General features: G+C 48.8%; 1 protein-coding gene across 1 annotated transcript; it reads left to right on the top strand.

Annotated features, from left to right (window-relative positions):
* The first annotated feature begins 2,564 nt into the window (after positions 1-2,564).
* LOC143692787 (TOG array regulator of axonemal microtubules protein 2-like) lies at positions 2,565-16,439 on the top strand. The gene is made up of 10 exons (XM_077173023.1): positions 2,565-2,719; positions 4,389-4,494; positions 5,232-5,467; positions 6,989-7,141; positions 8,306-8,423; positions 9,387-9,490; positions 11,749-11,752; positions 12,656-12,872; positions 13,955-14,041; positions 16,240-16,439. The coding sequence occupies exons 1-10, from the start codon at positions 2,565-2,567 to the stop codon at positions 16,437-16,439; spliced, it is 1,380 nt and encodes a 459-aa protein (XP_077029138.1).
* Positions 16,440-16,748: the final 309 nt, after the last annotated feature.

Here is a 16,748-nt window from a genome sequence, read left to right as displayed (position 1 = left end):
AAGCTGTTGTTGGTCCATCCTTGAAGGTGTTCAAGGCCAGCTTACATGGAGATCTGAGGAACCTGATCAGGATGAAGATGTCCCTGCTCACAGGGGTTGGACTAGATGGTGCTTAAAGGTGCCTTCCAATCCAAACTCGTCTAGGATTCTGTGATCATTGTCCCATGTTAGTGTTATACTTGGTATAAAGTGGTATTTCATTGTTATACTTGAAGTTCTTTGGGATAACAAGCAGATGTTACCCAGCTCCAGCAAGTTTTCTGTCCAGCACTCTCCCCTTACAAGCTCCTCTTTGGTCCCTGCAGCCTTTAGCCTACCACCTGTTGATGGCACAGCTTCTAGAGTGCAGAGAACACACCCTGGTGGTGCCTTGAAGAAGGAGGTCGTGAGGAAGCAGGACAATGTTCCTTTACTGCCCAATACACCCATCATCCATGGGGATGGCAGCTTCCCACACAGCTCCTCAGGTAAGCCTGCTCCATGGCAGCTTTTCCCACTCGGGTTTGTCCTTGCACAAGGAGCATAAACTGCCTCCTGCCTCAGCCAGCACTGCTGGGATCTTGGCTCCATAGTCTGTCCTGAGAGTGAACAGCAAATGTACTTTTGAGTTACTCCAGCTTGGAAGTACTGGAGCAGTTGGTTCTTAGAGATCCATTGGAAAGCTGAGCTGAATAAAGTCGTGGTAAAGGCCTGAGCTCTGGCTTTTGCCCATGCTGAGAGTCCAAACTACAGCACTGGTGCCAGGAGGCAGCTGGGACTGCAGGGATGAGCTGCAGGGCACTCTGCCAGGCTGTGCTCACTGTGCTGCTACGAGAACCACCACGATCAGTTGTTCACTCAGCATCTGGGCCCTGTGCCTGTGCTGCTGTCCAGTTCTGCAGCCAGCTGTCCTGCTATCCAGCAAGGGCTGTCTCTGCAGGGCACTCAGCGGCTCGGTGCAGTCGTGCTGCTGCTGCTGCCAGAGGTGCCCGATGGCTCCTCGCTGCCGCCATCCCACAGCCTGCAGGGCCAGGAGGGAACAAGCAGTGCCTCCTGTGTCACCCAGCAAATACAGCACCCCTGTGCAGCAGATGGCAGCCAGCAGGGGCTGCCTGCTGCTCCCAGGCTGTTTGCTGCCTGCAGCAAATACCCAGCAGATAGTCCCTATGGCTCTGGTCTCTCCTTTGTGGGCAGCCTGCCTGTGCTGTGATCCCAAGTAGGGTGAGATAAGAAGAAGGGAGCTAGGAGTGATACTTGAATGCTCTTTTCTAGTGATGCTACTTTCATGTTCAGAATTGACCAGAACTAGCCTGGTGTGGCTCTCCATTCACAGGGAATCCAGATGTGTGTGCCTACATCACTGGTGTCAGTGGCTGGGGTACCTCAGTGACATCCAGATTAGCTCCCTTCTGAATATTTTTGGTGTTATGGTTCCTCCACACTTTGTGAGAACATGCAAGGTAGCACAAAAACCCTACAGAGTCCAGAGCAGTTCATCTAGATTCTGTGCAATATTTATACTCCATCATTTTAGACATCTCAAATGTTTTCATCTATGCATTAGAAAATGAGCTTCTGAGTGCATGACATGAAATTTTTGATTGACGGTGCTTTTGATGACAAATGGGTTTCATAAGGAATGCATTTCTCCTCAGATTTTTCTCTTACCTCGTAAATTGTTTTCCATACCAAAAAATTCAATTAAGGCAAACCCAGGTCAACTGATTAACAAGAGAGTGCATCTGTCAACAGTGTGGATCTGTATTTGCATATTTTTATCCTCCGAGTGCATTTGGAAGGCTTTTTTATCAACTGTCTAGTCTGGAAATTGCGTTTTTCCACAAGAGAAAGCTTAGAAACTGCTGCGTTTGCAAAGACGTCCATTAGATGGGAAATCAATTTCACCTCAGCAACCTTGAAATACAGGCAGTGTGTACCTCTGAAAGAGGAAAGGTTCATGATGCTTGGAAAGAAGAAAATCCATAAAGAACTCCCTTCCCAATAGCAGGCTAAAAGGTATGTGCACTCAGCTGCCTCTGTCTGGAATATTTGCAGTCAATGGGAACAGAGGTGCTGTCAGGTGGGAAGGGTCAGGTGTGGCTGTTCCCTGGCAGCTGCTCCGTGGGGATTGAGCCGGGCCCAGCAGGGCTGGGTTGTTCAGGCTGGGCTTGGTGCTGTCTCCAGGCAGCTGCAGGTCTCTCCTCAGGGAGTTGCAGAGGGCCCCTGTCCTCAGGGCTGGGGGCAATCAGGGCGCTGAGACAAGAGGGGCCCCTGAGGGGTTCCCTCCTGGGCAGCCAGTGCTGCTGGTCAGCGCTGCCTCGCAGGGAGCGGGAGCTCTGCGGCCGCAGGAACTGCCGCTGGCTGTGGCACCTGTGGCACTTGGGAGCTGGCACTGCGGGGGCAATTGTCAGCTTCAGCCCGGAGCTGGGCCCAGCTAGGGGAGGCTGGGAGCAAGCAAGGAGCCCCAGGAGCCAGACAGCAGGGAAGCCTCTGAGCCAGCGCCAGTTTGTAGCGCACGGAGCCCTGGCTGGGAGATGGGGCTGAGGCCGCTCCATGGCGGGGCCTTGCCCGGGGCTGCAGCGCCCATGGCCGACCCTCTCCTCACAGTGACCTCGCAGACGGCCCCTGGTGCCAAGCGCCGAGAGGAGCCGCTCCGTGGGCATGGGCAGAAGGACAGAGCCTCTTCAGACCCACAGCAGTCCTTGCAGGAGGCAGTCTCCTTGCTGGGCAGCGATGACTGGTAAGAAAGGCCCCATTCCCTCTGTGTCCCTCTTGGCGTTAAGGTCGGTCAGAAGCGTGTCTTGCTCATGCCTCAGAGCCCCGAGAGCCCAGAGGGCCAAAGGGCACTGGTGAAACCACTGCAGAGCAGGGAGAGGATGAAGATTGGGGAGCAGCCTTTTCTTGGCCTTGCTCTGCAGCAGTGCTGCAGCTGCAGCAGGTCCGTGCTGTTTCCTTGCTTTGCCTGCTGCTCCATGGAGCTGCAAAGGAAACCTTGAGGGAAGAGAGAAAGCTCTGGAAGGAGATGATTTGCTGGCTGAAGGCAGAAGCAGGATGGCAGAAGTTTTGAGTGTAGAGATTTGGGTGCCTCGGGCCACTGGCCCAGTGGGACTGAGTAAGATTCCTCTCTGCTCCCACTGCTGACAGCAATGGCAGGTGACAGGGTCTCCCTGTGACCTCCTGCATGGGAGTCCCAGAAGCAGCTCCAGGGAGTTCCTCTTTCTGAGAAATGGACTTAGTTGTACTTTCAAGTCCCTCAGCCTGCCATTACTCCTGAAGGGCTCATGGCAGAAGAGAAGGAAAAAGAAAGAAAATCCTCTAGAAATCTTGAACTTTGGAATTCAACTTTTTCCTTCTCACTGCTTCATATGGGCCTGAGATGTTTTGTCAATACTCCCAATGTGTCCCAAAACTATACACAAGCAGAAGGAGGCCCAGAGGTGATAACCCTACAAATGTTAGGTGATATTGGTTTTCTTTCTGATGTCTTTTTGATCACTCCCTGGTGGATGCTTCATTCACACTGGGTTAAGGACTCCATTCTCACTGGGATAAGCATGAAAAATCTGCCACGATGCATCTCCTTGTGCAGTCACCTTTGCTTTGCCCTTTCTCTTCTGCTTTCTCTTCCCCATTTCTCTTTGGTGCCCTGTGAGGTGCAGAGAGCTTCTGCAGGTGTGGGGGGTACGGATGACCCTCAGGGGTGCCCGTGGGATCGGTCACCAGCCCTGGGCTGCAGCCCTGATGCCTCACAGACCTTCCTGTGGCTGAGGGCCTGCACAAAGCAAGTGCTCAGAGACAGAGTTGTTTGCACCTTTTAAATAACCTGTTGCTGTTGTGGGGGTTGTTTTAGGTAGGGGGTTTTGGGAGAAGCCAGAGTTTCAACAGTTCTTGCCCAGGGGTGGAATCTCCTGGGACATCCTGCTGCTTTTTTGGGGAATGTGTGAGGTGGAGTGGAGGGGGTGACAGAGAGGCCGAGATTGTAGAGTGGAAACTCAGCTCCAGAGTGGCAGTGCAGATTCTCCCTGCTGAATGCCTGCTGGGGCTGACAAAGAAGGAAAATGCCCCAATAACAGCCCGGTGGCACTGTGTTTCAGGGACAGGTACAGGGAGGTGACAAGAAACAGCAGCATGGCCCGGTCTCACAGCTTCTAGGAAGCAGTGACAGAGGGGCCTCATGTGCCAGAGATTTCAGAAAGGCTGTCTTCTTAAATGGCCACTCTGAAACCCCTCTCTTTGCCTCTTGGGTTTGTGAATGCTTTTGACAGCCACAGCATCCTGGGGCAACGCATTCCACGATTTCATTAAATACTCCTTGAAAAGCTCCTCCCATTGTTCAACTGAGCTGCCAGCCTGGTCATTTCAGAGGCTGCTGCCTTGGTGGAGAGAAAAATCAATCTTCTGCCTTTCAGGGAGCTGAAGGAGAAGGGACTCTTCAGCATCCAACACCTGGCTGGGTCCCATTCAGAGGTCCTGCTTTGTAGACTTCGTGAGGTTTGCTTGGCACTTACCAGCGAGGTGAGAACATTGCTCTGAATTGTCCCCCATACTTCATACACAGTGAGTAGAGTAGGGATGAGCTTGTTCATCTCCATGTGTGCTCAGGGTCTGCCTTCATTTCTGGTTTTAGACCTGAGATTTCCAATGTCTCTCAGCTATCTGCAGGATCTGTGGGCACATGCAGCTGTATTTACTGGCAGGTCGGGTATCTGACACTCATCTTTGAGTGTGGTGCCTTTATAATGCAATGTGCAAATGCAGAAACTGAGACACTAATGCTGTTATTTGCCAGAGTCCCAATCTCTGCCCAAGTTGTAATTCAACAGTGCAAATGAGTCTGTAGAGCTGAGCCTGTGTTTTCTGTTTCCTGGCTGAGTGCTTCAACTGCTGGTGTTGCTTTTTTGAACAGGAGTACCTGACTCTTTTATCTTTATCACTTGTGCCTTTCTGATATGAAAGCAGCTCTTGCTTTGATTTTCTAGTAAAAGGGCCTAAAATCAAAGCTGTGGACATTTTAGAAGGGTTAAGTAGAACACTTAATGAAATTTTTATTTTAGGCCTGCAGTGAGCAGGTCTGAGGCCAGAAATTGGTGCCAGAGTAAGTGCCTTTCTGTGCTTGTGCTCTCCTGCTCTCCCTGTACTTGTATGTTCCTCTGGACACAGTGGGATGTGTTGTCATTTCCTGGGACTTCTGTTGAAGGCAACTGGTTTTCTTTCCAAGGTGATTCTTATGTTTCCCCTCATGATTTCCCCAGGTGACCAACCTCCGTTCCAAGGTGTCCTACTCTGCCATTGTCACTCTGGGAGAGCTCTTTGTGACCTTGAAGAAGGACATGGACTCTGAGGTGGATGAGGTTGCTCGGGTCCTTCTCCAGATGGTGTCCAACTCCCCAGAATTTGTTCGGAAAGCAGCCAGTCAGACCCTGGGGATCATGGTGGAGAATGTGACTCCTGCACGAGCAATGACTGCTCTCATGGACATGGGAGTCAAGTAGGTTCTTCTTCTTTTAGTGATGTTCTTCACCTTCGTATGCGTGGGAGGGAGAAGGGATGAGACAGAGAATGGGAATGGTGGGAGGGAAGGGTCCTGCATCCTGCATCTTCCGTGAACTCAGTGACTTGATTCTCTGACCAACCTCACTTCTTTCCTCTTGTCACCTATTTCTGCCCTCCTGCAGCCTATTAGTTCTCAGAATCACAGAACTGTAGAATATGGGGAGTTGGAAAGGGCCCATTAGGACCATCGAGTCCAGCTCCTGGCCTTGCCCAGAACAGCCCAAGGGTCACACCAAGTGCCTGAGATTGTTGTCCAAATGCTTCTTCACCCCTGTCAGGCTTGGTGCTGTGACCACTGCCCTGGGGAGCCTGTTCCAGTGCCCAACCACCCTCTGGGTGAAAAACCCTTTTTCCTGATACCCAAAGTAAAGCTCCTCTGACTCAGCTTCCTGCTGCTTCCTGGAGTTCTCCCAGCCTGTCAGATTTTCCTAGATGTGGTGATCAGTGGGGAAGTGAAAGTGCCTGCAAAGGCCAAGGATAGAGCCTTGTGCTTTTGTGGGAAGAGGGACAATTGCAATTGCAGCTGTGAGCAGTGTTTGGTATTTCACAGCACTAACCACAGAGGCCCTGGGAAAACCATGGCTCCTCATGATGGCATTAACTTGAGAAATGAGGAGGGTCCTTGCTGGGGCGTGGAGCACATGGGGGACAATCTGCTGGGTGTGGCCCAGCCTGCACAGCAGGTGCAGCTCCTGCCAAAGGAGCCTTGTATGACTGTCCTGGCCTTAGAGCTCTACTTTCTATTCAAACTGATGTTTCATGTTAGCCTTGAGATGATGAATCACTTTACAGGCACCTTCACAGGCTGACTGCCATGGGACAGTTGAAGCAAATGCTGCCTTAAATGTTGGTGCTGGGCCTGATAGCTCCCAAGAGACACTCTCGAGAACAGGACAACCTGGCTAAACTGCCTGCCACCCTTTCCTCAGCTTTGGAATAGGGTAAAACATTCAGATGGATCCATTGCCAAGCCCCACAGAAGAAACAGGCTGCATTGCTGGATATTCTGCAACTTCACGGCCCACAATGTGTTTTCCCTGCATTTGTTGTTTTCCAAAGGTCTGCAGATTTGGGGATAAATGGGTGGAAAGAGCCTCAATCCTGCTGCAGCTCTGTGTACTGGGTGCCCTCTGATGGTCAGCATCAATTGTCCTTAATCTCTAAATTATTCACATGTCATCTATTTCTTGAATCTTTCTCCGAGTAAATACTGTGAAAGAAATTGAGGATCAGACAGTGCAGGGAGACTGAATTCCTCCCTCTTCCGTGCAGGCAGGCCTTGTGTACAATGCTAACTTTGTGTTTACCTGAGGACAGAACCTTCTGCAGGTGTCTGAAGGTGCAGGGAGAGCCCAGGCTCCTTCCCCCAGCACGGGCAGGGAGCAGGCTCTGGCCAAGGCCTGTGCTGCTGCTGCTCCTGGTCCCTGTGGCCCAGGGTTTGCTCTCTCCTCCCCAGCAGCCGCCCCGCCCCGGTGCGGCAGTGTGCGGCCCAACTCCTCCTGTCCCTGATGCAGAGAATTGGAGTCACCAAGCTCGCAGGCACAGCCTGGGCTGAGAGGCTGGCACACGTGGCAGGGAAGCTTGCTCAGGACTGTCACAAGGACACAAGGTAATGATCTTCATTTCACCTCCTAAAACAGGAAAACCCTTTTGTGTCTGGCTATAAAGGTGAAACCACACAAGAGTGGAAACTAAAGGGAATATGAAGTTACCTCACGGTGTGAATAAGGGTCACAGAATCATGGAATATGCTGAGTTGGAAGGGACCCATCAGGGTCATGGAATCCATCCCCTGGCCATGTGCAGTGACCCCAAGAGTCACTCCATGTGCTTGAGAGGATTGTCCAAACACTTCCTGAGCTCTGTCAGCCTTGGTGCTGTGACCACTGCTCTGGGCTGCCTGGGCAAATGGCTGTACTGGGAAACCTGAGGTTGGCCAGCAAAAAGGAGCATTGCCAACTTTTTCCTGTGGCTTGAAGGATTCTTTCCTGAGATCAAAAGAGCTCAGATCAGCCAGTACAACAGTCTTGTTTGGCCTTAGGTGCACAACACAAAGCCAAAGTGTTGGCTAATGTTCATCACTGAAGGATGCCAAAAATCCATTTCTCATTAACTTCAGACTTTCCTAGAAATATTTCAGGGGTCTTTAGCCAACATATTCAGTCTTTCTAAACTTGTTCTGCAGATTTCTAGAATGCTGTTATCTGTGGCTCAGTGAGCTCCACATTTCTTCTTGAAGAAAACTGTGGTTTCCTAGTGGCAAAATCAACCCAAACCAGCAAAATCCCCTTCCTTTGGTGATGAAATTCCCATGAATAGCTGCCAAGAACACCAGAGCAACTAGCTGCCCCTGTGCATACACATAGTATAGAATAATCAAGAGGATGCATGAGGTGTTTTGTCCTGGCTTCCCTTCCAGTTAAAGAAAGGCAAATTATTGTGCAATGGCAGCAAGACACTGCTAAGAGGCTCTGACAACAAAGCAGATGTGTTTTGCTTGTTCCCTGGGATCCTTTGATGCCACAGAAGCACACCCCCAGTTTCAGAGTGAAATGGTATTTTTCTGTTGCCCCACATTCTCCTCCTGCCTCTTGTGTTCAGCTGGCAGCACTGTGCAGTGTCAAGTGAGGTAAATCTCCCTCTTTGCTGAGTAGGTAATGCCTTCTCATGCAGGGATTGCACCTGATGAGTTTAAGCTATCAGCCTCTTCTGTTAACACTCTTCCTGTGTTTGTTCACTTTTTTTTCATTTCCTTCCTTCCTTCCTTCCTTAGGCATTATGGACAGGAGATGGTGAAGATGTTGCTCACTCATCAACAATTTAAAATGCTTCTGGAACAATCTCTTTCCCCCCGTGACCTGGAAGATATTCTGACAAGAATTAAGAAGGAAGTAAGTGCTTGGCAGGAGAAATGTCTCCTTTGTGCAAGTATTGCCACTGCTAATATGAGATCAAACATAGCCAATCTGTCTTTAGCTCATTCCTCTTCTGCTGAATCATTTTGCTCCTGGGAATGAGCTGTTGATCCTCAGCCTGTTCATCAGCAGGCCACAAAGGAACTGATATTATTAGGGACAAAGTGGGGTTCTGAATATTGTCAATATTGGTCACAAAGAGGGAAGGGAAAGAGGAGAAAATGGGTTTACATTTAAGAGTAACCCCCACCATGCTCTCCCTACTCTGCCCCCTGTAAAGCAATTAAGTGAGAATTGTGCTTCTGAAGATAACAGAGTCTTTGCAAAGGACACTGGAAGTAGTAGCACCAAGAAAATTTCCAAATTTACAAAAGATGTCCAAGTCAATCCTAGTTATTACAATGACTGTCTGTCTTTTGGGAATGCTGCCCTGCTGTCAAGCCCTGTGGAGCTGGAAGAAGCTTGGTGAATTCAGCAGCATCCAGTGGAAAATCCTTTGTTTGTTTAATGGGGGGGGATTTTATTTTTTTTATCGACATTTCAGAAGGGAGCCTGCGTTTGAGCAGGCACAGGGAGAGTGAGTGTTGAACCAAATCAACTTCCAACACAATGGGCCAACCCCCAAAGAGTCCAGTTTGTTCTGCTGCTTCCTTCACAAACACTCGTTGCCTGCCAGTTTGCATTATTCCCATTTATGCTCAAGACGAAGGAATTTGGGATTTTAGACTGCTGCTCAGTCTGGTAGCACCCATAACCTGCCTTGGGCTGTTGAAAACAAAGAGTTGGCATCACTCAATCTCTGGTCTGTTTCCATCTGTAAGTTAGGAAATGTTTCCCTAGGCCTTGGTAGCAGTGATCCTGGTTCTAACTTGTGTTTTCAACAGGGAATTTCCTGTTTTATATTCTAAAGATGGATGGGGTTTCTCTATGTCTTTGTAGGGCATGGCAAACCAGAAGGCTGAAGGCCCATCTGTCAAGGAGCCGGTGAAGGAGAGGAACGATGGCTCAAAGAAGCCCCAGGCCACATTGTCTTCTAGCAAACGGTACTGAGCACTTTTGTCAGATGAGACAAAGCACATGACAAGCTTTACATGTCTCTTCCTCAGGAAAATCTTCCTGGAAGACATGACCAGTGCCACAGATTGTTTCCTTTCCCTACAAATGCTCTAGGATAAAAAATGTCGACTTCTGCATTGTGCTGAACACAACTTCTCTGGAGGGGTTTCCACAAAAATGGAGAGACAAAAAGACACCCATTGGTTGCAGCTCAGACAATGCAGTGCAGTGGCAAGGGCAGTGTTGTGGAGGCTGGGAGAGGGCCAAGTTTCTGCTGCCTGACTTGGGACAAGTAAATTCAACCAGGGCTTTTTTTCCATCTGAGTGGAGTCTTTTTCAGATGGGTGTTTTGATGAGAAATCTCAGTCTGGATGCAAGATGCCATTCCACAAAGATGCAGTTCTCATCCATGTGGTTTGGCCTGGCTGAATCATGGTTTTCTTCCCCTCAAACAGTACCAAGTTTGAGTAGTAAGGAGCAAGGCAATTTCTGAACAACTTCAGTCAACAGGTGTCTGAATGTGGACTTTTTGTCTTGATATTCCTGTCCTTCATGTAACTTGCTTGATGGACAGCATGTTTGGTTTATTTCCCCCTGTGCTGCAATCAGCATTTAAGACAGGAATTTGCTCCTTGCTGTCTCTTCATGCCACTGGCAGAGCTACTTGTACCTGTTCTCCTCTGACAACAGAGGGGATTTATTTAGCTCTGTCCTGCTCAGCAGTGGCAGGAAAGTGACCACATGCCTCAGTAGCACAGCTAGCATCTTCCTGTGCTCATGGAAGAGACAGGTTGATCAGGAGAATTGTTCCCAGTGGGAACAAGTTAAGCTGTGCATCTAGTCTCTAGGGAAGCAAATGAAATGTGAGTGTAGTTCTGGCATGTCAGGCTTCTGTTTTTATCTCTGTTACTGATTTTCTGAATCCTTCAAATATGGCCCTGTTTATCTGTTCAGATGCATCTGAGCTGCTTTTCCAGATTGTCATGCCTGGTTGTAGAGACACTTCTCCAGAGTGATGAGTTTCCTTATTCTAAGACACACACGTCCCATATGAGGAGGCATTTAAACTTGGAAGTAGTGTCTCTCTTTCTCCACAAAGCAATGTGACCTGTGTGCCCTGGCAGCCATCTGAAGATAGATCAGAGGCATCTCATCCTTGGTTTTCCTGAGTGAACAGTGCTGAGAATGTCACTTGCAGATTGTCTGCCATAATGATTGTCATGAGGTCCACGTTGCTCTTCAGAGCCTCATGATTTTCCAGCTTGAAATCACATAATTAGGAAAGCTGCTCAAGATGTTTTGCTCACAATTAACTGAAGGTATTGTCTGTGGCTGCAGCTCTCTCCATAGAGAGCAGCAGGCACAACTTTCCCAGGCATTGTCCTGGGGAAGGCTGTGAGAAGATCAGAGAAAAGAATGAGAAACAATTCTTATCTGCACTTGCTGCACCTCTTGTAGTGAACATGTGCAATGTGTTATGGAGATTTGTTTACCAAAGGGTAATTTCTTAATTGGCCACTGGTGATGGTGTTTTGGATTCAATTGACCAATCTGGTCTTTCTGTATCTGACTGTCTGTAAGGGCAATGAGTTTCAGTATAGTATAATATAGTATAGTATAGTATAGTATAGTACAGTACAGTACAGTATAATAAAGTGATTGATCAGACTCAGCCTTCTGGAATCATGGAGGCAATGCTAATTATTTCCTCGACAGGGATGCCATGCTATGATAATGATCACCACCAGGTCCTCATTTGGTTTTATTTTCCAGGGTGAAATCTCTCTCTGATGGGCACCTCCTACACCGTGCAAAAGCCCAGGTCACATCACCTCCAGCTGTGGAAGAAACGGAGCTGCTCCAGAAGCTTTACCATCTCCTGGAAGCCAAGGGGTTTCAGACAAGGATGGAAGGAGTGGAACTCCTCCAAGACCTGTGCAGAACAAACCCCCAGCTCATCTCCACTAACATTGTCCAAGTATGTAGGGTATCTTCACTGCTCCTTTCCTTTAGCTCCTTTCCTAAGCCTGTAGCAGCAAAGTTAATTCAGTGTGTCTTGGCACCCCGTCCTGGCTGTTTGGGACATGCTGGTCCCTCTTACCCAGACAAATGTAATTCAGGTCCAGGCTTCAGGACAAGTTATTTCAGTCCAGCTGTATTTGTCTGGCAGGTGCCTATTGATGCTGTTCATCAGATGATGGCAGAATTTTCTGCTGGTGTAACTGCTGCTTTCTCCTACTCCCAGTTGGGTGAAGTGAAGGGAATCCAGCCCCTGAAAGCATGGCAATTGTTCTCTAGACCAAAAATGGGTTTGCATAGGGAAGAGAAGTATCAGGCTGGGTTGGTTTAGACCCAGTTGTTTTTTCAAAAACAACGCTTCTATGAACTCCATCTTGTCTTACACAGGACCAGCTCTGGCTACTCATTTCCATCCTTGTTCCTATTCCTCTTGGTAAAGACAGTGCTCACCCTTCTTGGAGGTCTTTTTTACTCTTTGGAAAAGGAGGAAAACAGCGAAGGACTCATCTCTGCCTTCTCCTCCCAGTAGCTGCTTTTTCCCTTTTTCCAGGAAAAGGTGCCTGACAATGAGGCTGTCAAGGGACTGAGCCTGCTCTAATGAGAGCTGTACAGCACATGACATTTCAGAAGTCCACCTGTTACTTAGAGAAATGGTCTGGATCGTGGAAGAGTTGATCAGAGCCCTGCTCTTCTCCAGACACAGGCTCTGAGACAAACAAAAGAAAACTTCTATCTCCTCCAGCCATAGTTTTGGCAAAATCATAACTGCCCTCAGTACTTGAGGCAACTGTATAGAAATCCGGGCATTGTAAACATCTGCTTCCATTCAAAGCAAAGGTACTCTTTAGCAGTAATAGATGGAATTGATTTAATGATTTAGAGATGGAGAGAAATGCCATAGGAACTATTGTGTCCCCAGCCAAACCTCCTAAAAACAGAAGAAAATCTTTCAACCAGCATGAGGTTGTGCCACCATTCCAGTGAGTGGCCCACAGGAAAACAGTGCAATTGTGCAAGCGAGTGCTGGCCTGAGAGAAAGGATCACTTTCATCTTTGACATTGCTGACTGCTACAGCCACTCTTCAAACAAGGACATTTGAATCCAGCTTTCACGTTGCTTGTTCTCTTCACAGATTTTTGATTATTTTGTCCTGAGACTATCTGACAGCCACAAGAAAGTGAAGCAGAGGGCGCTGGACGTGCTGGCTGAAATCACAGGAGCCCTGAAAGATGCCCTGAACCCGGTGATCATTGGTTTGGTGGAAGGAATAACAAAGAACCTGAATTCAAAGGATGCCAGGGTTCGTGGGGCAGCTGTGAAAGCACTGGAAGAATCCATTGCTCATTTGGGTAAGGCTGAGCCCTGGCAGGGACTCTCCTCAACTTCGTCTCTGTCTCTCCTGCACACGAGAGCGCTGAGTGCCTTGACAGCTGCTCTTGTCTGTGGAACACTGCAGCTGACACCCACCAGAAGCTGTGCAGCTGCAGTCCTTATGCACCATCCCCAACAGGCTGGAGTGTGATCAGCATTTCTCAACAGTCCCAGGAGCCCTTGGCTCTGTGCTGCTTGTCTGAAGAGCAAGTCCTGGGCTACAGCTTTGCTACAGTTCAGAGGCAAAGGGGGTTTGGAGTTTGCTTGGGCCCCATCTGACTTCCCAAATGAACAGCTTTGCTGTTGGCATGAAGGGACACTGACCCATCAGAGCTTCTGCAGAGCAGCCACCTGCAAGGCTCTACATTAGAGGCATCAGCTGCCTATTTTCCACTTTTCTTCTTTGTCTTCTATTTTCAAAGGGGAACTTATGATTTTCCAAGTTCATTTCTTTAGAACAAACAGGTATAAACCCAGCTGTCAATGATGCCTTGGTCCACATGTTGTTTTGCATGGAGCAAGATGGCCACAGCAATTAACTACATAGGCAAGGGCTGCTCTAAATTCCTCTGCCACACAGATTTATGTCAGCTCTGAGAATGCTGCACTGGGGAAATATGCCTGGAAAAAGGAGTGTTGAAGAGGCAGGTCTTCAAGGGGAGTTTGCACTTTCTCCTCCCCAGTTGCTCTGTGAACTCAGGAACTGCCTGACTCAGTGCCTTTCTGTGACCCAAGTATGGGCTTCTTCCTTTTTGCTCTGGGATGCAAAACCTTTTCACTGCTTCCATGTCACTGAACTCTTGAGGTCCCTGACGTGAAATGTTTTAACACAGCTCCTGCTACAGCAGACAAGTTTGCATTTACAAATGTGAAAGGAGAGCTTTTCTTTTGGAATTTAAAACCCTGCCAAGGAGGCTGGAAGGAATGAAGAAAAGGATTCAAAAATCCACAGAAATGTACTTGATTTTATAAAATGGGGTTGGCCCTGCCCTTTGCCTCCCCACTGTCCTTTCTCCTATGACCTGAGAAAAGTGAGCAGAACCATGTGTTTCCCTTGTAGATCAAGTGTCACTGCTGAAAGAGTTCAGCTACCAATGGAATCACCTGAGTGGCCAAGCTCTGCTGGATGTCACCGAGCGTATCACAGGTATGGCCTCCCCTTCTAAGGCAAGAGCTCTGCCCAGGGAGTATTGACAGGGAATGCCTGTGAACAGACAGCAGAGCAGCTCCTCCACATCAGGAGGTGCTGAGCTTGTCCCTGCTGCCCAATAGCCCAGGCAGGTGGATTTGGCAGGTTTGCCCAGGCTGCTGCAGAGCTGGGCAGCATCTGAGATGGGGGCAGCGCTCGGCCTCGGGGCTGAGCTCTCACTGGGGCATCTCAGAACCACCTCCAGCAAAGGGAGGGGCTACAAATACCCCAGCTGGCTCCTCTCTGGGAAGCTCAGGGACATCTGTGATCTTTGAGGGGAAATGGTGGCAAATGCTCTTTCAGGGCATCAGTTTGTTTTGTCCTCACGGAATTCTTGTTTTTCTCTTGGAAAGTTTTGAGGCTGAACCGTGCAGAGCCTGGGGGTCACAGCTTAGGTCAAAACTCAACAGAGGTATCAGAGGCACGGGTTTAGTGCAAGGCAGCCTCTGGGGCACAGGGACAGAAGCAGAGGGCTGAGGCTCCCTGCCTGTGCTGTCCAAGTGGCCTTGGACTGGGCCTTTCAGGGTGTGCAAACAGTGTCTGCCTGTGCCAGCACTGTCCAAAATGCTACAAATGCATCTGATAATTGATTCCTCAGAGGAGCTTGCTATGTCAGCAATAGCCAAGGAATGGAAAAAGGATAATCTCAATATATAGAAGAGAAGATGATTGATAGCCTTGCTTTACCTGGGGCTAAATCCACTGCTAATGATGCCAGCATCTTTGAATGCAAGGTTTAATACACTTTGTGTCTTCATTAGGAATCTCAAAAGGGCATGTTCAGCAATTGGGAATGTCAAAGGCCCTTTAAAGAGCATTTGAATAAAGTAGATCTCCAGCAATAGGGAATTTAGTTGAGCAGTTCTTTTGATCTCTTTTTCAAATAAAGGAATTACCATAAATTAGGAGTACTTTAGAAAGAGCAGATGTTCTCTCTGAGATTTAGTAGGAACAGACAGCTGTTCCTCACGTTTAGTAGTCACCAATGTCTTTAATTGCATTTAAACTCAAATGAACTCCCACTTTAAAATGGGTACCATAACCCTTTCCTGCTTAGCAGAATTGGTTTTGGGTACTTGCAGGAGCTCTTTCAATCTTGATGACTGCTGGTGGATTAACAGCATTGAGAAAATGAAGTCTCTTCCACCACAGAATATTAAATGGCTGCTAAATAACATTTTGTCTGATCAGAAAATAAGAATGGTCTCCAGAGCATTTCAGGTTTTGATCTCTCAGCCAAATCTGCCATGCAAGAAGCCTGTTGGTAGTAACTTTTTGTCTGTGTTTGATACAGTTCAGTTCAGAAAACGGGCAGAGAGATTTCAGAGACAATATGAGAAAACACTCGTGTTTTGGCTACATTTCAGTCCCCTGTGTAGCATTTTTCTCACTCTATGCCCCTATTCCAGTGGACATCATAAGAAAAAATGCCATTAACACTGGGAGGGGAAGTGGCATTAAAATGTGGAGATGCCCAAATGCCACGGCAATGGGGTCTGGGTAATTCTCTAAGACACCCTGAGGTTTGAAACAGCTCTTTGTAGGAAGCCCCAAAAGCATTCTGCCAAAGACACCAGCTGGTCCCTGATGTTTCTCATCCAGCTGTCAGGCAGCAGCCATCTCTGGTGGGCTGGAGTTTTGAGGTGTGTTCTAATCCTGCCCTTTGCTGTGTGCCACTGAGCCAAGGGAAGAGCCAGATTAGGCATTTGGCACTTGGCATCAAAGGTACAAAAATGGAATCATCCCTTTTATTAGAAATGTCTCAATTTCCTCTCTGTGGTGCAGTTCCAAATCTTCAGGGTGGGGTTAGACAACTTCTTAATGGAAATAGATGGCAGTTGGACATTTCATTCATTGTTCATGCAGAAAGAGATTGTGAAATAATTTAGTAAAGGTGCAAAGTCTGCCACAGGGACAAGGCTCTGGTTGGAGCAATTAGTCCTGAGGGGTTGGTGGTTCTGTTTCCAGGATGATCAGCTGCTTTGCCCGTTTCTGGATCAAGGGGCTCTGTGTGCCGTTTTGCTGATCTTGGCCAGAGAGGCTTGCCAGAAGCAAAAGCAGAGGTAGATGCTTGTTTGCATTGAGGTTGTGGCTAAGGAGCTGTGTCTCTGTCCCGGCAGTGCTTGTGCAGTGGGTCCATGCCAGGAGCCCTGCAGTCGTCCAGCGCGACGCCCTGCCCGTGCTCTGGTCCTTCCTGGAGAACAAGGCGCTGCCCGTGCGGAGCGCCAATGTCCGCACCGTGGCCACCAAGCTCGCCTCTGCCCTCTACAAGGTGATGGGCACCCAGCTGAAGAAATGTGCTGCCAGCAAGCCTGCACACGTGCGGGAAAACCTCTCCAAAATGCTGGGCTGGTGAGGGCGAGATGTTCTCCAGAAAGCTGAGGAAGTGCTGAGTTGGACACCTCTGGATTTGCCTTTTTAGCTGTGCCAAAAATGACCAAATCCAAAGGAAGGGTTTGCATCTGCCCCCGCTCTCTCCATTGCCCTTCCTGGTCATGGCATGGGGGGCCTGGAGCAGCTCCAGATGGAGGACAAGGTGAAGGGAACCATGGCTCAGCCTCACGCAGAGGTGAGGGGGGAGCTGGGCCAGTCTCTGTTGGGAGGAAGGGTCTTGTGGCAGCGCAGAGAGGCTGTGCACATTGCCAGGGAACAGCTGTGCCCTGCA

This window comes from Agelaius phoeniceus, unplaced genomic scaffold (assembly GCF_051311805.1).
Source record: "Agelaius phoeniceus isolate bAgePho1 unplaced genomic scaffold, bAgePho1.hap1 Scaffold_105, whole genome shotgun sequence".
NCBI lineage: Eukaryota > Metazoa > Chordata > Aves > Passeriformes > Icteridae > Agelaius > Agelaius phoeniceus.
Note: the sequence above shows the minus strand (reverse complement) of the source record. Positions and strands in the feature narration are given on the sequence as shown.

Bases quoted from the DNA above. Each gene is read 5' to 3' on its own strand.
- LOC143692787 (XM_077173023.1), top strand. From the start codon at position 2,565: ATGGCCGACCCTCTCCTCACAGTGACCTCGCAGACGGCCCCTGGTGCC. The intron at 7,142-8,305 runs GTAATGATCTTC...TTCCTTCCTTAG, and splicing joins GACTGTCACAAGGACACAAG to GCATTATGGACAGGAGATGG. The intron at 8,424-9,386 runs GTAAGTGCTTGG...ATGTCTTTGTAG, and splicing joins TGACAAGAATTAAGAAGGAA to GGCATGGCAAACCAGAAGGC.